The 20,081-nt window shown below is 48.1% G+C and overlaps 8 protein-coding genes and 1 non-coding gene across 9 annotated transcripts; 7 read left to right on the top strand and 2 right to left on the bottom strand.

Moving 5' to 3' along the window:
- Positions 1 to 1,382: 1,382 nt before the first annotated feature.
- Aud_005095 (uncharacterized protein) lies at positions 1,383 to 2,370 on the top strand (the record flags this gene model as incomplete). Its single annotated transcript, XM_043290028.1, has 2 exons — positions 1,383 to 1,476; positions 1,529 to 2,370. 2 exons carry the CDS (start codon positions 1,383 to 1,385, stop codon positions 2,368 to 2,370), a joined length of 936 nt encoding a protein of 311 aa, XP_043145963.1.
- A 2,120-nt stretch (positions 2,371 to 4,490) lies between these two features.
- On the top strand, positions 4,491 to 5,261 carry Aud_005094 (uncharacterized protein; the record flags this gene model as incomplete). The annotated part of the gene is made up of 1 exon (XM_043290027.1): positions 4,491 to 5,261. One exon carries the CDS (start codon positions 4,491 to 4,493, stop codon positions 5,259 to 5,261), a length of 771 nt encoding a protein of 256 aa, XP_043145962.1.
- Positions 5,262 to 6,090: 829 nt separating this feature from the next.
- Aud_005093 (uncharacterized protein) lies at positions 6,091 to 7,416 on the bottom strand (the record flags this gene model as incomplete). Its single annotated transcript, XM_043290026.1, has 5 exons — positions 6,091 to 6,127; positions 6,177 to 6,439; positions 6,503 to 6,738; positions 6,807 to 7,303; positions 7,364 to 7,416. 5 exons carry the CDS (start codon positions 7,414 to 7,416, stop codon positions 6,091 to 6,093), a joined length of 1,086 nt encoding a protein of 361 aa, XP_043145961.1.
- Positions 7,417 to 7,684: 268 nt separating this feature from the next.
- On the top strand, positions 7,685 to 11,084 carry Aud_005092 (uncharacterized protein; the record flags this gene model as incomplete). Its single annotated transcript, XM_043290025.1, has 10 exons — positions 7,685 to 7,722; positions 7,777 to 8,118; positions 8,175 to 8,452; positions 8,515 to 8,566; positions 8,616 to 8,722; positions 8,773 to 8,913; positions 8,971 to 9,066; positions 9,123 to 10,402; positions 10,504 to 10,616; positions 10,676 to 11,084. 10 exons carry the CDS (start codon positions 7,685 to 7,687, stop codon positions 11,082 to 11,084), a joined length of 2,856 nt encoding a protein of 951 aa, XP_043145960.1.
- Positions 11,085 to 12,913: 1,829 nt separating this feature from the next.
- On the top strand, positions 12,914 to 14,344 carry Aud_005091 (serine hydrolase domain-containing protein; the record flags this gene model as incomplete). Its single annotated transcript, XM_043290024.1, has 5 exons — positions 12,914 to 13,220; positions 13,287 to 13,438; positions 13,506 to 13,586; positions 13,642 to 14,148; positions 14,213 to 14,344. 5 exons carry the CDS (start codon positions 12,914 to 12,916, stop codon positions 14,342 to 14,344), a joined length of 1,179 nt encoding a protein of 392 aa, XP_043145959.1.
- Positions 14,345 to 16,790: 2,446 nt separating this feature from the next.
- On the top strand, positions 16,791 to 17,190 carry Aud_005090 (uncharacterized protein; the record flags this gene model as incomplete). Its single annotated transcript, XM_043290023.1, has 3 exons — positions 16,791 to 16,991; positions 17,051 to 17,115; positions 17,169 to 17,190. The coding sequence occupies 3 exons, from the start codon at positions 16,791 to 16,793 to the stop codon at positions 17,188 to 17,190; spliced, it is 288 nt and encodes a 95-aa protein (XP_043145958.1).
- A 1,409-nt stretch (positions 17,191 to 18,599) lies between these two features.
- Aud_005089 (uncharacterized protein) lies at positions 18,600 to 18,938 on the top strand (the record flags this gene model as incomplete). Its single annotated transcript, XM_043290022.1, has 1 exon — positions 18,600 to 18,938. One exon carries the CDS (start codon positions 18,600 to 18,602, stop codon positions 18,936 to 18,938), a length of 339 nt encoding a protein of 112 aa, XP_043145957.1.
- A 370-nt stretch (positions 18,939 to 19,308) lies between these two features.
- On the top strand, positions 19,309 to 19,848 carry Aud_005088 (GNAT family N-acetyltransferase; the record flags this gene model as incomplete). Its single annotated transcript, XM_043290021.1, has 1 exon — positions 19,309 to 19,848. The coding sequence occupies one exon, from the start codon at positions 19,309 to 19,311 to the stop codon at positions 19,846 to 19,848; it is 540 nt and encodes a 179-aa protein (XP_043145956.1).
- A 161-nt stretch (positions 19,849 to 20,009) lies between these two features.
- Positions 20,010 to 20,081, bottom strand: Aud_005087. The gene has a single exon. It is a non-coding gene; the product is annotated as a tRNA-Arg (tRNA).

Genomic DNA, 20,081 nt, shown 5'->3' with positions numbered 1-20,081 from the left:
TGTGCACCGATGGACAAATCCCAAAAGCGGCCGCCATGCCCGCCGCTAAAAGAGGAAGTGGATCATATCAGAGTGGCAAAGAATGGCCTAGTTCATAAATAGAGAGTAGTAGACCAGCTTAAATTATCTATAGGGTAAGAAGTCCCTTTATATGCAGATTACGCAGAAATTACTTAGCAATAGGATAGAGCTCTAACTGCCCTGTCAGCTATAGTAGTGATATCTCCTAAATAGATATAGAAAAGTACTGTCTGCTTTTATTATAGCCCGGATGCAATCCATATGCTAGTCTAAGTGGATTTTACTAATAATTAGCATCCAAATATGAACAAACAGGAAATAGCAAGACTTGATAGTATTAATTTCAGAATAGCTACCCAGTACTATTATAGTATCCCTTAGAATATGCTCATAGTTGCTCCGCACCAACAGACTGCACAAGGACCACATATCTAAATCAAGGTATAAAGCTTAATAGTAGACGCAGGTTCAAATGATGCAAAGATAGATGCTGGCAGCTCAATAGATCAGCTATAGAAATTACACATTATATTTCAGTTAATCCATGCAAGACATGCTCCTCCAGTTCGCAAACCTAGCTTTGCAAGTTGCTGATTTCGTCTGCATGGCTGGGTGGTGAGGGACCTCAGTAAGTGCAGATTCTAGCCATTCTAGTTATGAGGGAACTGTCAGTGATGCATAATTATATATATTTTGCCCGGGAGGCTTCCAAGTTAATGACCGACTTCATACACAAGCTGCAGCTGGGGATAGATTTATCACAACGTCGCTTATTTCTTTTGCACGAAGCACATGCATGGGTAGCACCAAGGCCCAGGCCACCTGTATCATCATCATCTTCCATATCGTTTGGATTTCAAGGGAAAGGAAAAATCGCGCAACTTGGTCTACCATGAAGTGGCGATGCATGAGGAGCGGACAACCCGGCCGCTGCGTAGCGGAAGCTCTTGTCTGCGTGTGCTCACTTAACTATGCGGCCGCAGGTGGGGACTGGTGTAAAGTCAGGATAACCTCGTTGTCCACAGGTGCATATAGTTGTGCGGCCGCAGAGTGGGGACTGGTGTAAGTCAGGATAACCTCGTTGTCCACAGGTGCATATAGTTGTGCGGCCGCAGAGTGGGGACTGGTATCCGTTCAAGAAAATCTTCCAACCAATTAATGTAGGAGGCAGATTTCTCCACGCCTAGCTGACAGTGTATTATGACAATTTGCTAACTGTTTACAGCTAACTTAACCACTAGTTGATGTATCATCGTCTCAGTAGGCATTCTGTTTGACCTACCCAACGCCTACTTATAAAGCGTGCCTGAGCCTACTTATAACATGCGATCCATTTAGTATCTGAATTGGACATCATCATAATGTCCGGCCTTGCCATAAACCCCCGGGGCGTGCAGTTTAATCCTGATACAGATATTCCTAACCTTGACGGCAAGATCATTTTCGTTACTGGAGGTATGTTAATTTGCTGACCGGCCAAACTACATGATACATCTGACAGTACTAGGTACGGGGGGTATTGGCAAGACCACAATACTCAGCCTTGCTAAGCACAAGCCTGGTCACATTGTCTTTACTGGCCGCAATGCCAGAAGGGCTGACGAAGTGATTAACGAAGTTCACAAGACCTCTCCAGGGGTACTTATAACATTTTTGGAGTGCGATCTATCTTCGTTTCAATCTGTTGAATTCGCTGCCAAAAGATTTCTGGCCGACTTTGACATACTCGACATCCTTTTTGCCAATGCTGGCATCATGGCAGTCCCTCCAGGCCTCACCAAGGACGGCTATGAGGTGCAGTTTGGCACCAACCACATGGGCCATGCCCTGTTGCTAAAATACCTGCTGCCACTCATGGCCAAGACGGCTAGCATTGGTCGCGATGTGCGTCTCGTAACTACCACCTCAAGCGCCTTCCAGGGCGCATCCGGGATTGCATATGACACTATCAAGACACCGCAAAAAGGAATCTTCGGTCATTTTCGGCGTTACATACAGAGCAAGCTGGCCAACACCCTGTACACGCAAAAAATAGCCGAGCTCTACCCGGAGATCATGTCGTGCTCCGTCCAGCCAGGTGCCGTTGCTACTGACATCGGCGGTAACCACCTAGGTATGCTGGACAAGGTTTTCATAGCAATCAACACGCGGGGGAAATCCCTCACTCCCGACGAAGGGGCGTACAATATGTGCTGGGTTGCCACTACTAAGCGTGAAAACCTCACAAATGGCGCTTACTATGAGCCAGTTGGCTGGCCTGGAACCATGACGAAAATTTCTCAGGATGAAGCAGCGCGGAATCAACTTTGGGAGTGGACCCAGAAAGAGTTGGAAAAGTATAAGATATAGGACAATTGTGTTTAGCATAGGCGTCTTCTCGTCACCTTGTATTTGTACGCGCAGAGTAACGAGAGTGTTCAAGTCTAGTTCGTCAAACTATGGGAAAGTCAGTTAATGGACAATGTGTGAATGTTCCGTTCATTGAAATGATCCATAGGGTCTTTTTATAGAAGAAAGCTGTACCTTGTATCCAGAACTGGGTCCTGGAGACGGTGTGCTGAATAGTATCAGATATCTTCCCGAATGGGACATTGTGGCTGTTAGGATAGTCCCGTAATGGTGGCGCATCTCAATCTGCCAGAGAAATACCTGAGCATTGTTCCCGGTTTCATGGACATTGATCCCCTCTTGAGTCGTCCCACTTTATGGCACGGCGACTTTTACTCGTCCAACATTATCGTTGATGACAATCGTATTACTGCAGTTATTGATTGGCAAGGCTCATGGACCGGTCCACTTCTACTTCAAGCACAACTATCTCCGCTAGTCGATTATCAAGGTCACATCCTACTTAATTGTCCAGGAATTTTTTGGCAACCTTGATTTTGAGTAACAAGTTCAAATTAAGCGACAGACTTTTCTTGATGGAGACAGAGAGAAGGAACCCTATGCTTGGAAGAGCATTTGATCTAAACCCGGGAAAACACGGCGTCTTGCCGTCGAAATGGCTGGGAATACTTGGGACGATGAAAATGTGCCCTTCCCGGAGGCCCTCAACGTTGAGAAATAGGGCTCTGCAAACCACGTAGCACCGACGAGGGCTAACCATACACATAGGCACTGGCAAGAGATGGGGATCATGGTTAATTGCCCTTATCACTTCACTTCACCGAGGAAGAGTTAAAAAGCCATACTGTAGACGTGGAGGCCTGGAATGAGGTTCAAGGCTTTTCCGATGGCATTGAGGGCCTTGCGAAAAAGGACGGCTGGACCCATCCCGAAACATTCGATGCTGCCTTTAATTTCTTCTCTGACCTCCGGAAATTAGGCCTCAAGCGCATGAAAGGCCGACAAAAAGAGATTTTTGACAAAAAGACCCGCTGGGTGACAAGTCAAAATTAAGATTGTAAAGCTACGTAAGTAAATAGTATTACAGGGTTGACTAATTTCGAGCTTACAGAGGGGAACCCACTAAAATAGTCTACCTGTACATTCTTTTATGCTTGCGAAGATAAACAGGTTTTTAATATTAATCATATTTAGTTGTTAAATTAGAAAGTCTCAGAACAATGCCTTCATCTTTGTCTAGATAGTGCAATCAAGGGTTGTGTGACGCGTTTGAAGCATACAAAGTTTCTTTCCGTCAGCTGCGCAAGTGCAAATACCTCGGCACTTTATCATGAGTATTTCAACTATTATAGGGAGTCCATTACAAAGTGCAGTGGTCTAGGCCCATCCTGGAAAGACTGGAGCCGTTTGCGGATAATAAGCGAGAGTTCGTCTGTGAAGATCCATGCCATTGAATTAAAGTTAACGTTCATTCTTGGCGTAGAATTGACGCAAGCTATGGTTGTTAATTTTGATTTGCACAAGCTGACTCTTTTCTGCTAGAGTGCCCGACACAACCAGCGCTTCTGGCAGTACACAATACTGGTGCAACGCATTGATGATAGAGCTCCACAGTAAGACTCCGGTTCCCCAATGGCATTGCAGTGCTATATGATTACTCCTGGAGAGTATTGTCAATTCTTGGAGCCTGCCGACCTAGTTATCGAAAGTATCATGATGAAATGTCTTGTGACTCTACTGAGACGTCATGCATTCCACAGTGCCACCCAGATGCGAATCAGGCCGCATGAGCTCCGGCCGTGAGTATGTCGATAGGATTAGCGATTTTTGATATCTCTGTAACCATGGGTTTTTCTCATATATACAGTGTAGTTCCTTAATGTAGCTACTAGATATGTGAAGCACTGGTTCTCAACAAATAGGAATTAATAAACATACAATCCACTTACTCCTGCATTCTGTTCCAAGGACAGTCACTACGGTCCCACCCTGCTCTACTTATAACTTTATTGCCCTAACTGCTTCATCCAAACGTGCCCGCAAGCTCTCAGCTACCATACATCTCCCCACAGCGCCGATCCTTCGCTATAGCTGCCATCATCGTCTCCCCAACACAAGCAATGCCGAATATGATACCTGACTACGAGATCAGGCTCCTACTCAACCCAACCCTAGTGCTCAGTCCCGAAAACGAGCTAACGGACACCGTCCAATCGACCTTTGGTATATCCCCATCAGAGCCGACTAAGTTGGACGTCCAGTTCCTCGACACGAACTCTAAGGAGCTCTATACCGCTGGCTGGAGCGCTCGCATCCGCAAGATCGACACAGAGGACCACATCGAGCTGACGTATAAAAAGCGGTATGAGATCACCGGCGGTGACATTGACGCCGCTCTCGCTGCGGCTAATAATGATGGCTTCAATGTTGGCAATACAAAGTATGAGGCGCAAGTTGAATGGGGTTACCAGAAGCAAACACTTTCTATCAGCCGCAAGAAACCTAGAGCGAATTCTGAGAATAGCGGAACGGGCCTGCCAGGAATACACGACTCGCGTGAAATGCTGATTAACGAAGCCCCAGGCAAGTTTGACAACTGGAAGCCTAACAAATGGGGCACCACCATGTTAGCGGCATCGCGCATTTTCGGCCCAGTCCATGCCAGCCGCTCCACTGGCTCGTGGAATGGGATGCAGGTATACCTTGAGGTCTGGCCCCTCGTGGGCTTAGCGGGTAAGGGGATTGAGTACATCGTTGAGATTTCTTTCAAGACGGAGAGCCGCAAGACAGCCGCGATCGAGCAGGGGAACTTGGCCGCATTTCTGCAGTGCAAGGGTTGGCTTCTCAAAAAGGACTCGCTAAAGACGCAGCTTATAATGGAGCGATATTGATATCGATAGTCATTGGACCCACGGGTGGTTCTTGATCTGGCTTCGGCAATAGAGGGTCTTGAAGGAAAAGCATGGATCGTTGGCTGTAGGTTAGGCACCACAGCCATATTTCATTATGGTGGGCACAAAGGGAAACTGTCATGGAATGTAGGCAGATACCCAACGTGGGTTTCTTTTGTCTGAGTTCTTTCTTTGTTATCAGTAACAGTATGCTGGAAGTGTTGGTTCTAATTCATTTATTCCCACTTTCAGTTTAGCTACTCTGTAGCGAGCAAGTGTCAAAGAATATTATTTGTCTTAAAAAATTGTCTAAGGTGCTGGAATAGAGCCTAAGACCATAATATGGGAGCTGCACAACGCATACAGAATTCAATCAGATAGTACAAAGTTTAGGGACTACTGTACCTGCTCAGCTAATCATTCAATTTATGCTCCAGATTTCAGATGGTAGATTCCTTGATTCCATTGTCGCAGCAATATGTTCATCGCTCCAGATTTACCGCTTTGTAGGGGTCTAAAGACGAGTCACTGCTGCTAATCAATATTTTGATGAGAATTTGCCCACGAATGTATCCAGATACCCGGCTATTCCACTCTCGTTCTGTCTCCCAAGCGAGCTTGTGACGGAGAAAGCTGAGTCCGTCTGCGTGATGCTCTCACAGTGTCATATACTAAATACCCGGATGGACTGCTTGCCGCATCACAATCTACATAATCTCTCATGGCATCCAGCGGAATTCCTGTCCAGTTTCTATGTGCATATAATGTGCGACTATTTTCTGATGCAAGACTACCAATGCTGAGGGAAATCTGCGAACGCAGTAAAACTTTAATCTGATATGTACACGAGCAAAGCAGCCGCGTAACTAGATTAGAGTCAGAAACATGCGCTTCTACAAAAAGTGGACCACTTACGTCGATGCAGCAATCATAATCTCATGCTCACGACAATCCGTTGTCATCGCCATGATAGCCGCTGCGGCAGCGGTGCATACAACAATGACAACCAGCATTTTCCGTTTTTCTTCCATGTAGGAAAGAACAATGATCGGTGTCAGAAGGATTAGGAATGTGAGCATAGTAATAATTGCCCGGAAGGTGGTCTGGATCATGTTATCGTCGAAGATATACAGGGTCCCTTGCTGGGGAATCTCTACTCTCCTGCCCCCTGCTGCTGTCTACGAGAATTGTCAACTATGGCGGGTATCAATCATGCCGTGTTCGTCGGGTATCCTACTCACGGTGGTGAAAAGGCGCCATGTTAGACGCTCTACAAGCCTGTACATCCGGTTCCTTGGGATTCGATCTCGATCCAGGGACACAAAGTCAGCTTCATCGGCATCACTCGCGGTGAGTAGTCGACGTATTGGAGTATCGCCCTTTGCCACATTAACTATATACTGGCGTAGATCCGATATAGAAGTATCCTCGGCTCTATGAAGCCCTGTAAGCTGCGAATACTGTAGAAGGGCTGCATCTGGAAGAACATTAGACCACATCGCACCACTATAGAACTGAAAAGCAACCAGAGAGATCGTGACTGACTGTATTGATGCAGTTGCTTGGCTATTAACTCGCTTGTCGAAACAGCGTCAGAGTCGCCGGCCGCCTTAGCCTGGACCAACTTCTGTTCCAACTGGAAAATCCCGGCCTGCATCTTGAGAAGCACCTGAAGGTTCAACTTCGAAAATCGCCGAAAGACCAAGAACGACTTGTCTTGGCTCATAAATGCTGCGAGTATCTTATAAACGTCATCGTCATCAGTCTGGCTGATCAACGGGGACGCAGGCTGCGCCTGTGGACGAATATCATGCCCACCATTTCCGCCCAGTGGCCCATTGACTGGCAAGGCTGCTGGTGGCTTCGAGCTCGGTGTCCCGCCGTTATCTCCAGAAGCAACAGGCAGAATTGGCCCGGAAGAAGGTATGTCCGTCGCGAGAACTGTTGGGCCATAGCTGGTTCGTGCGCCGTAGGTACGACCCCTGCGACGAAGGGCTGATTGTGTGCTTCCATGCGTCAAACAATGAGCTTCAAACTCGGTCCTTCACGTAGTCAGCAAGGCCGCTCTAATCATGTGTGTATGGCCGGCGGGGCTCTTCTACTCGTCCCGAAATGTCCGATGAGGACAATGATGGCAGACCAGATTGTCTGACATGGTGCTATTTTGACGGCTGCTATTGTTGCTACCGGGAGGTTAGAGAAGGTTCCAAACTAGGAGGCTGCTTTGGATTGTTAAAGACTCGTGTTGTTTCAAGATGGTTGGGCTCATTCTCAGCCGCGCTCGTATATACCCTGTTGCTAGTCAGCCTTGGGTCAATGTTGCTGCAGGCACAGCCACCCTCTCTTGAAGTACTTGAATGACTCCGTCGAACCCCGCTCCTTGGCTCTACAAACATGTCAGCATCTATATTCTGCCCAAGATAATGGAGTGCGCACATTGCCAGAAGACGTTCCAGGAAAGGTATGTCCGTAATGCCAACAGACAGGCTTGTAACATACTTATCTTCTATCGCAGTGCCTCCTTCGATGAACATTGCAAAGAGCATAAGGAAATTCAACGTAAGCTTCAGCGCCCAGCAACACGAACGTATGGAGCCCGTTACGTGCCGAGTCAACATGCACTGCTTCAGGATTCAACGAAGAAACCGTCCTCTAGGGCGTCGGATCACAACGAGGATCGGGAACAGGAAGCCCCTCATGCGGAAGAGAGCGAAGATAATATTGTACCGGGCTTAGACCCACGGATTAAGTTCATCATGGAGCATTTTGCGTCGTATGATGTAACTGGTATGACAGAAGACAGCCCTTCAGACCGCGAATACTCGTGCCCTGACTGTGACTTCAAATTCCGGACTTTGTAGGTATCTGATGAGAGATCATATGTTGAAGTGATACTCACTCTTCCCCTTGTAGGAAAGATCGCGACGAACATCGCTTATCGCGGTTCTGCCAGGGATGTCACGTCAAGGTCTTTGTAATGGTAAATGATCAGTGGGTTCTACTCCTAGCAGAAAGCCAATACGTCTCATTTCATCTTCTACTGACACTGTCCAGCTCCAAGCCCACTGGATATAAAATTGAAAATTTGCTACTCCCTTTCGACTGGAAACTTTACAGATGGGACAGTGCTTGCAAAAAGTGTGGAAAATGCTTTCCATCGGACGCGGATATGAAACAGCACGAGCTCACACGTACGTGCCTCAAGCAAGAAATGAAGACGCACCCTGATCTGCAGAGTTAACATGATCATCAGATCTGATCATGCCGTCGAGATGCCTTCATTGTAGTAAAGTCTTCAGCTCGCAGTACGTTCCCCAAACTTACTGCGACGTCAGTGTTTAACGTTTCCCCAAGCTATGAATTAGAAGACCACTACGAGTGGCATGATGATATGGAGTACCGCAACCATCGGGACAACGCTCTCAGGAGTGCCGCTTCCATTGAAACAGAAAGAGACTATGGTCTGACTCTGTACTGACCTTTCAAAGCTTCGCTGACCATGTCATGGTAGTCGAGATTCATATACCGAATAAGACAACCGATCTCGGCCACGGGATTCTGCATTGTCCCGATCCTACTCCTGCTATCCCACCCCGTGGCGACCGCCAGATTGTGGGATTCAGTTTCATAAGCGCCGAGGACATTGAACGGGGTATTTAATCCCTATATATTGTGAGCTGGATACAACGTGTCTGACTAACATGCGTAGATTACGCTCCCGAAGGAAAGTTCACGATTCCAGACGGTGGTTACCTGTCAGTGCCTCCATGGGTGTCTGATAGCATGATGACCGAGGCAATGGAGAGTAAGTATGGTACGATTGAACCAATCGGATACTGTTGTTTAATATACGCATCATAGAACTGCATTTGGAGCGCGAGAAGCAAGATAAAACACGCATTCCACTAAAGACGGCCGAAGACAAAGAACACCCTCCAGTTGTTAGAGTAAAAGGTCACGGCATACCTGGAGCAGTGCAGGTTACGGATACGTCGGGCAGAGTCAGATGGCTACGAGGCGAAGGAATTGGTGAGCTTGTGAGGATGATCCTTACAGACAATAATGAATATGATAGCTATATGGAAAAAGCAATCGATTTACAACGGAACAGCGACATCAAAGGGGCCTTGCACTTTTACCTTGTGGCATTGAACGAGGCATCGCCAAAACCCAGAACTGTAAAGGACATGGATGAATACCTTACATTAACAAGCATCGCAGCTTGCTATACCATGCTGCATGATTTCGACAACACAGTTGACTACAACATTCGCGCACTCCACCTGGCGGAAAGGCTCCTTGGCAAAGACAACCTAAACATCTTTTTAAGGATCAATGACCTTGCGGTGGCCTACGAGGAACATGGAATGCTTCAGGACGCTCACAATCTCTATGCTCGTTCCTTATCTGGCAAAATGAAAAGACTCGGAGAAGGTGACGCGAGCACTCTGATGACAATGCAGGAATTAGGAAGCATAAAACGTCGTCTAAACCATCTCCTGGAGTCCCGAATCCTGCTCGAGAGGGCATATCTCGGATACGAGAACCTGCAAGAGCCAAACGAAGAGATGGCATACGGCACTCTCTGCAATATCGCTGCTGTATACAAACAAATGGGTCTGGTTGATCAAGCAAAGGAACTTCTTCAACAGACGATTCCCCGTATGCGACAGGTACTAGGTCTGGCAAACAAAATCACGATTGGCTCGATTTACAATTTCCTCCTCATGGAACAGACTTGCATTCCGTCTGAAATACTTACAATGATACAAGAGATCCAGGAGAAGCGGTACGAAACTGGCCGGCTCGTTTTGGAGTGGCTCGCGCGGCATTATTATGACACGCATCAGATTCGAAGGGCAGTGGGACTGATAGAAACGCTTGCTGAATGGGAGGGACTGGATCTGGACCAATCTGTGTCCTATCTCAGTCTAGCTGGAGCTTGTTACTTGCTTCTGGATGACCTTGATGAGTCCTGCAAGATGTATGAATTGATGTACGAAAGAGCTGCACTCGCCATCGAGGCACAGAGGCAGGCTCTTCGCGCTCATGCCAGAATGTGTATCCGGGATATTCGCACAAGACAGCAGCAGCTCTTGGATGAGAGAGCGGCATGGGGACTGAATGAACCGCGGCTGTGTGTATGCGGAAAGGAAACCATGCGATTGTGTCCAGGCAAGTGCGACCTCTGCTCCCATCAGATTCCCCATCAACTAACCGAATTCCTGTCTGTCATGTATAGTCTGCGGGCTTCTACACTTCTGCACGCCAGGATGCGAAAAGAGCCACCCTCATGAATGCCGTCCAACTGTCACACCCACGCAACAACGCAGGGGAATCTCAGAACCCGGTTCCGTACGCAGCTTAGAAGAGCATATGTTGAGGCTCTTCGCACAGGACCCAATGTTCGTCAGAAAGCCGAAACCCTTGACAACAAAACAAATCTTCCTGGATCCTGAGGGCTTCGCAACCTTCCGAATCTGGATGGACCCTACCAAGCTCGTTTCGTTCAGCTTCATTCCATCAGCTGATCTTCAATGCTGGATAGTAGAGCCAGACGGAACAAAAGTGGTCTGGAGTGTCCAGGAGAATTGTTCCGATTGCTATTTCTACAAGGATATGGGGGACAGGTATCTGGTTATTGCACCGGGCGCTGAGTTGATGGGTAGGATTGTTGGGGATTATCAACGGGATACTGGGATGTATAAAGACGCGCGGATGCAGGTTCCAGATAAAGATCTTCAAGAATACTTACAGGTCACTCAGGGCCGTGGTGGAGGGACAGCAAGGTTGGCGGTTGTTATGGTTCTATGGGAGCAGTGAGACTTTTGGATATACCTTCTTTGCTTTCCTGAGCAACGGCGGTGATGACCGTGGGTCCTAATTGGTTAGCAGTCAAGTGCCTTATCGAGAAGACGCTGCTATGCGAGTACCATACACTGGAGGATCATCATCCTAATGGGAGACAATATAACGAAAGTATCAGGACTGAATTTAACTTCCATTCATCCCGGTCTTGCACGAAAGCTTTAACCGTCAGCCATGGACCCATTCTGAATCTGGGCCACCACCCCAGCCTACAGTGTGGCTTTGAATTGCATATAAATGTTGGGCCTGAAGAACCGACCAAGCTGAGGGAGCATATATAGAATTCAGAAAAGCACCCCGAACAGCTGGGGATGCGTAGTGGAGTTGGGATGCCTAGGTATTCCTTTGGTAGGTTCGGTTCTGGTGGACGTGCCTCATACATGCCTGGGCATTCACCTACGGAGATATGTTGGTGAACAGTCAAGCTGTCATGAAGTTGCTTGATAAGGAGGTGAATGAAAATGTCAGGCAGTTGGGGTCAACCCCACCTGTAAGTGATTACCACTGTTTTTCACCCAAGTCTCCTTGGTTGTTAGCATCGTTTTACTGAAATCGCAAGTTTCTCGCCCCTTCCGTTGGCCCTCCCCGATGCTCCCCGCAATAAGCCCAGCAATGTGTCCGTCATGACGGAGCAGACGCAGGGCCTTATCCTAGTAAAAATCTTGGCGACAAGCCTTTGGGACAGAGGAAGGTGGAGTCGCGACCCAACCTGAACAGGGCCTTATCCCGATAAAGTGGCTCGGTCCGACCGCCCCACTGGGGTGCTTGATGTATGGCTGGAGCGCACAGTATATCATACACTGGACAGTGCCAATAATCAGGACTTTTATTATCGGCTTTGGATCCTTATTCGTCGTCGTCCCAGGCCAGATCTATCTTGTCGATGCCTTTGGGGCGGCAGCGGCGGCGTCGGCCCTCGCGGCCAACCTCCTCACCCGATTCCCTTTTGGTGCTTTTTTAGATCTTGCTGCCGCGTCTCTGGGACCGGGATGGGGAACTAGTGTGCTGGGCTTCGTCCCGCTGCCGTTGATTGCCAGTGTCGTGGTCGTTTTACCCCTTTGGCGAAGCTTTGAGGACTCGTTTTGTGAGGACTCGTTTTGTGCTTGACAAGTCCATGTAGTGAGAATGTTCACTCTCCTTTGACTAATTGATGCAATAGAAAATATCACGAGACATATTGTCCTTGCGAATGTCTCAGATTGTGTAATCAGCATGTGTTGTTGTAGCAGAACTGGTTGGTTTCTTGCTCCTATGCACTTACTGGCCTGGATTGCACAAATATTCTACGGTTACGAAGTCCCCACCAAAGACTATCTCTACTTTATTACACTGGCAAATTACCTTCCACATTTGCCGTCCATTATGCCCTTAGCCAAGAGGGTATTCCCGGTCGTCGATAGAGTCTGAGCAAAGTACACTGGGTATACCAGGTACAAAGTGGCTCGACAGGAAGGCGCATAAATTAAAGTAAAGCTCATCCCGATGGACAAGCGTCATTTGCATTTTCCTGGAGTTTCAAACTATCGCTTGGAGGAAGTCCAGCAAATATCTCTGTGGATAGGGATAGCCATGGCTTAGTCCTTGGCAGGGTCCCGTGTTCGTTTTGCTTTACCACATTGGGACGCCGACAAGTGGGAATTTAGGGTTGGAGTTTCAATTGTTGATTAGTTACTCTGCCATTTAGATTAATGATAATAATTTCCCTGCATATATAAACAGTGGACATCACTGACAGTCGGGCTCTTTGTAAAGCAAGCTTGCCTGACCAAAAGGAACCAAAAGCTATGGATACTATCCTTTCAAACTACTACGACAAGACCCCTAGACCATTTCACGCCGGTGCACTGACCGCGTACAATGATCAAGGAGATGTAATTTGTTCCAGCATTCAGGGCACCCAGACCGCGGATCCTGTTGGTCCTACAGTCACTGAAGATTCAATCTTCTGGGTCGCGTCCTTGACCAAAATCGTTACGGCCGTCGCTGTGATGATTGTCGTTGAGCGAGGCTTGATTTCACTCGATGATGATGTGGGCCAGGTGGTGCCGGAGTTGGCGGCGCCAGAGGTCCTGACTGGATTCGATGAAGATGGTAGTGTCTTTGGCGGGGATTCCCGTTGTCTGATGGAATCACCATTGCTGACAATCTTCCTCCTAGGAAAACCCATCGTGTACCGTACGGAGAAGAAGCTCACGTTGCGTCATCTTCTGACGCATACAAGCGGCTTCACGTTTAGCCTGATAAGCCAGAATCTGCAGAAGTGGGCCGCGTATCATGGGAGAAACATCGACCACACACAGGGAACTTATGTACTTCGCTCCCTTTCTGCAAATTCCGCTGATAGACGATCTGACCAAAACTGTCTCCTGACTGTAGGAGTCAATAACCTACCCACTTATCTTCGAACCCGGCGAGGACTGGAGATACGGACCCGGAGTGGACTGGGCAGGGCGAGTGGTAGGTCTCTGGCCGCAATTGGATTCAGCACCGCATCTAACCAGGGCACATGCAGGTCGAAGTCCTCTCCGGGAAGAGACTCGGGGAATTTATTCACGAGAACATCTGCGTACCATTGGATCTCCAATCTACCACCTTCCACCCGGAGACACTGCCCGACTTCGAGAAGAGAAAAGTGGAGACAGCCGTCCGCAACGGAGACGGTTCTCTAACTCCAACCAAAGAGATATTCCCCATTCCTACGCCGGACGACCTCGGCGGTGGGTCACTGTATTCCACACCGCGCGAGTTCACCAAGTTCCTTTCAGCTGTTCTGGCTGGTGGTCGGGGACTCATCAAAACCGAAAGCGTGGATGAGATCTTTCGGCCTCAGCTGCCGGAAGCTGTGAGGATAAGGTTGAACCATCAGATTAATATGCCAGAAGCGCGAGCAATGAAATGGTGTTTCACGACAGGTGATCAAGTCGACTTCGGGCTGGCCGTCGCAGTAACGGTCGGTGATGTTCCAGATGGTCGTGCAAATGGCACCGTCTCGTGGGGAGGGCATACCAATACTCATTTTGTAGGTGGCTTTCTGGTCTACTAGTTGAAAGAAGGGTGAACACTGACGAGACGGATAATACCAGTGGATCGATCGGAAGACGGGGATATGTGCGACGAGCTTCTTCCAACACCTTCCTCCATCGGATCCCCAGGTGATTGCGCTCCGGGATGAGTTTGAGACGGAGCTGTATAGGCAGATACGGCATACAAAGTAGTGAGCTATGGATGTCACTTTACCATGACGATTCATCTCGATAGGGCTGCGCTACGCATTAGCCTGTGCTACAGTGGTCTACTTATGAGGATGCCTGTTTCCAGATAATGTAACTAACAAGATGAAAACATTCTGTAAGTCTGCCAGCTTGAAGAGCAATCAAAACTAATCTCTTTGAGCCAGTTGATTTTTTCCTGGGGCAGTTAAAAGCCCTTAGCATATAGCCCTAATCCATATATAGCTTCTTGCTTCAAAGCGTGCAATACACTTTCTGGTATTGAAGACAGCCGACATTGACGGCCCGGATACATGACTGGTTGACTTAGCTGATATGAGATGGAACTAATGAACCATATCCGGACAGCAGCATCATGAGCGTCTTTGAATCCACGGATCATGCCGCGGCTATAGGCTCGCTCTTACTTTTTGTCGCAAATAGTATGGTTGCAATTAAGCACATAAGGGGATCAGAGACTGATCGTGGTCTCTTATCGACAATGCAACGTAGACTTGAGAGCTCGACTCTCCAGCAACCGCACAGTAGGACGATGCAATGTTGAGAAATCGTCGTACCGCATTTCGAATTTTGTGGAAACCAGGCGCAGGGAGGTGGGTCTCTTAGACCAGGACATGATGATGCTATTTTGGCGAGTACATCGCTTGAACTGGGGCTTCCTTCTGGTGGCTCTCACCTCCCTACAAATTCGATTATGACCTTTAAGCATACCGATCCTATCCGATGATAGGTGTCTTCTTTTTCATGGTCATCGGAAAAAGAATGAGGGTCTACTTCTCCCTACAGAGTAGCAACAGTCTTCATGCTTGTGGGAGTATTAGTCAACTTCATATGTAGGGTTAGGGTCACTCCCCCATACTCAGCTTAGTAGAGAGCAGCTGGTTCCTTTCTATTTCTTTCATTGAAAACATCGACATACACATACACTGCATTTGCTCTTTTAATTTACTTTCTCTTTTCTTCCATCGCTTCCGGCATCACTCTTTCTTCCTCTTTCATCTTGGCTTCCACATCTCATGTAAACATCACACATCGAAAACAACCCGGAATCACAACAGCACCCGGCCTGCTGGCCGCTGATACTGTATCCACATCTTATTTAACCAAATCATGAGAACGGTCCAGCCTCAAGAAGGAGAGTAGTCGGCCGATTCCAGAACTCGACCCCTGCATTTCTTCCTCGGCATATGCTTTGCGGTATACCTGTCATTTGTAGTTCTCTCAAAGGCATGGTTTTGATGATCTAATATAGAATCAGTTGGCTCTGGCAGAGATCTTCATGCTTCGAGTTGATATGGGGTCCAAATGACGTTACGACGAGTCGCGACCGGTCAGTAGGCATATCACTTACAGGTAACCGACGAATAGTCTAATAACTACATCAAGATGCACATATTCTTCTAAAGTCTCGACTGCCGAGCGTGCGGCGAAGATGGTGCCGAATACGCTGGGAATACGAGATCCAATACCGATTATCGTTCACACTCTGGATGGAGGGATTCAGTGCGAGATCCCCACTGCGGTCCAGCCATGTCCGGTGATAGACATATCAGTACTTATCCAGAGATGGCACTATCTTGAGGAAGCTGGAATTGCTTAAAGGAATAATCTGCTGCGCGGCCATAAAGGGTATACTGTATCATATGAGAGGTATGGTAGTATATCTGATTTCGGATATCGCTGTACGAGAATATAGAATAGTAGGGATAGTAGGGATAGTAGAGGGCCATAATTGGCAAGCCAAAACCTGAGAAATACGACAACATCCCTTCGAATAGGGTATTTGAAGATCAGATCTTGTATCTGGCAATACCTTACAGTGGTGATCTGCAGACTAACCTCCACCAATCTGCAACACAAGAAGACTGGCGTTGATGATTTAAGCTCAAGGCTTATATCGTCTTAGATGCTATTTTTAGAGTATACCCTGCTGCTTAACGCCTAGTGGCTTCCTACCCCATGTGATGGCCATGAACACGAACTTTACGAGCCATGTCACTTACAGGATCTTAGTTGATGTAATGCTTCTAAACTTGGCTTTAATACGATATTCGGCCCCAGACCTGGACGCTGAATTAGCGAACACAAGAGTGATGTTTGGACTCTGTGGCCATTATTGGCAAGATCAACATGAAAGTATCTCAGAAATACTGCGACAACACGAGATGGATGACTATAATTGGCAAGGCCGACAATAGACCAGCTGAGAAACACGAGAATTCCTTGCCTCCTTGAGAGCGATCGTGATGCATTTCATCTGTGCCCGAGAAAGAAGCCATGGTGATTACGGTCAGGTCGCATCTATATAAACCCCTTCAAGACCTGGCTTGATACGATAAATCAAACAACTTTAATAGCCATTCCAAGAAACAAGAATCAACTACAACTCTACTACTTCAAATTCTTAACCTAAGGAACACACATCTTGAAAATGCAGTTCTCCAAGATCTCCGCTGTTATTTTGACCGTCCTCGCTGCTGGTGTCACTGCAGCTCCGTTCGCTGAGGCCGACACTGCCCCAGCTGTCCGCGAAGAGGCTGCTCCTGGCCAGCCGGAGTGGCCGGATGAACACCCGGCAATCTCTAAGCGCGGATTTGGATGTCCTGGTGATCGCTATCAATGCAGCGAACATGTATGTTACATCATGGCTTTATACCACTTTCCCTGGCCTCATGCTAACATCGAGCGCAGTGCAGGAGCTTGGGCGGTGGACGCACTGGTGGCTACTGTGGTGGGCACTGGTGGCTAGGACACCCGTGAGTTAACTGTTCTTTCATGATCTCAGGCGACCTTAGCTAATAGCGAGCAGTACCTGCATCTGCACCTTTTAAGGCTTTTGCCCTCAAACCACTGTCTGACTGCAGGATGGGTCTTCTACAGGACCGAGCGCTACATCAGGCTTTGAGGGGGGGGAGGCATTGTAGCGGGGAAACATGGCTGTATTCTTTTCTTTTGTTTTGCAGTTTGCTTACTACTCGTGCCTATCTCAGGGTTCAACCCTCCGGGGTGGCATCGTTGCGAAGGTAGAGGGGGTTTCTCCTCTTACCATGCTGTTCTTAGCTACTACTTGCAATTGCTGGTTTGATTCGAATGATATTGATTTCTTTGAGGCTATCTTTCCCCTACGCGAACCGATGTCCAGTTCGGACACGACCTCGCTCATGACTCCTACCTGCGGCCTAGCTTGATCTACTCTTCGGAGTGCTGTGTTGTATTCCTCGTACATTTGGTGATGGCTGTTTGATGAGGTATGTGGGCGCCTGAAGTGTCAGCGCTCACTACTGGATAGTGAAGGGGCGGGTGCCTGTAGATAGGGTTTCCCCTTCTGGGAGACCACACTTAGTCGATACACTATCTCTCTCTCTCTCTTTCTGGTTCTGTCGCTCTTTTCGCCCTACTCTGCGCTCTCCTCCTCGATCAGATAGTCTTATTCAGGGCATCTACTTAGAAAATACAACTCTCATTCTCTCGTTTCTGGTCTCTCTATAGATGTCTCTTTTCATCTGCCGTCGCATCGGCCTCAGTGGTGACCCAGACGAGCTCTTGCAAATTCCGAAGCATAGGAACAACATCAAAATGCCATCTGGTTAAAAGCAATTCAAGCACCAGCAGAATGCTCGCACTAGCCGTTGACTCGTCCCACTTAGATAGGCCCTGTTCAAGATTTTGAAATGTCTCTTATCCGGGTGGGCCTGCCGCTGGTGCTTCGGCAGATTACTCAGGGCCCGCGCCACATAGGGGCAGCGGGGGCAGCGGTACCCCTGGTAGACTGGCAGCCCAGGCACGGGGTAGCTCTCTGGGGGTGGAGGCTCGCATGCCCCCTGGGTGGGGTCCCAAGCCGGTCGCGGCGGAGGGATGCTTCCTGTGCCGGGTGGCCAGATGGCTTTGGAGATGGGGAACGAGCACCGCATACCTACATGGGCGGCAGATCCATACCCTGTGTCTCCACTTGCCTTCTCGGTGGTTGTATTGCCCACATGGTATCGTAAAGCCAGGTCTCCGACTATCTTGTTGATACTTGAAGGGTATTTCCAGACAAGGATATCCAACTACCAGTATTCGCATGATTGGTGCTAATCCTTGTCAATATGGTCACTACCCCGCTGCATGTGAGACATCCTTAGCATGAGACGCCAACGGTCGCCATCAATTTCAACCTTCCTTCATCCTCATCCATCCACCTCAATTGCTTTTAGAGATTTATTCAGAGGCCAATTTCATCCGAAAACTATTATTATCCATGGCGTTCAGGCGTAGCATCGTTCCTCTCTATGCGAACATCCGTCATGGAATAATACCGCGCCATCACGGACTCCGCAGATGCCCTCAACCCATCGCATCCTTCTCGACCCATTTTGCTGTCGCAAACAAGCATATCGGCTCTCAAAAAGACCAGTCGCAAGGCGCTCGTCCGCAGGATCCAGAAATCCCATCCTTCAGTTTCGACTCTCTCGGTCTGAGCAGGACTACCAAGACCGTTGTCCTCGTCATTCTCGGTGTCTTTGGTACTATCGAAAGCTGGTTCTGGGTCCAGACAATTTGGCGCTGGTGGAAGAGCGACGCCGAGGAAACGAAGTAAAGCCAGTGAAGTCATGCACTGGCTGCAGTATTTGACGTTTTGTACGATAGAGAAGTCCTACCATACTATACATCTCCGCTCAACAGAGTACTGATTCCATGATGACAACTTTGACACCAAACCAAATTGATCACTACTATGAGTCATGCTCACATACATTAGATATCAATTCACTTTGGACAAACGATCTGCACCTTGGATACGAGTACGGAATGAGTTATCATCACATCTGCCAAGACGGCCATTCCATCCAATCAAGGACTATGAGTCACTGTCGCCGATAAACACGATATTCCCACATATTTATAAGCAGCTGGATTTCCCAATGGTCGGTCTGTAAGTATACTTCTCGACCCGATCAAACACAAAAATGACCAAATTAACACCTCCAATCCCTACCCAAACATGGACCAGAGGGGCATACTTCATCTCGACGGACTCCTCACTCATCCCCCTAGAAACCCTCAACGACTGGTTCGCATCAGACGACATATACTGGGCAAAGGCACTGCCCCTAGATATCCTAAAACAATCACTTGAGAACTCTCTCTGCTTCGGCCTCTACTACACACCCGAGCAGCCAGACAAGGCCAGCGCGGGCCCCGAGTTCATCGGCATCGCCCGCTTCATCACAGATTATACGACGTTTGTCTACATTACCGACGTCTACGTGCACCCCAGCCACCAGGGCAAAGGGCTAGGCAGTTGGCTTGTAGAGTGTACTGGCGAGGTTATCGATGCGATGCCGTATCTGAGACGGAGTATGTTATTTACGATGAACTGGGAGCGGTCGGTGCCATTCTACAAGAAAATCCTGGGGATGAGCGTGCAAGAGAGTAAGAGTGGACAGGGAATGGCTATGATGATGAAGAAGGGGAATGGATATCCGAATTTTGAAAATGGAGCTTGATTCGAGACTTTTTTGGGCCAGAGCTTTTAAAGAGGGTTGATAACGACGAGAGCTGGGCGATCATGCAGAAAGCGAAATTTACAGATTATTCTTATGCAGTTCTTTTAGACGGTTAAATTCAAGGACTATGGGGCCTATCAAAAATGATACTAAAAAAAAAATGACCTACGCAGGATTCGAACCTGCAATCTCTTGATCCGTAGTCAAGCGCCTTACCATTGGGCCAGCAGGCC

This window comes from Aspergillus udagawae, assembly GCF_001078395.1.
Source record: "Aspergillus udagawae IFM 46973 DNA, scaffold_3, whole genome shotgun sequence".
In the NCBI taxonomy this organism is placed as follows: Eukaryota; Fungi; Ascomycota; class Eurotiomycetes; order Eurotiales; family Aspergillaceae; genus Aspergillus; species Aspergillus udagawae.
Note: the sequence above shows the minus strand (reverse complement) of the source record. Positions and strands in the feature narration are given on the sequence as shown.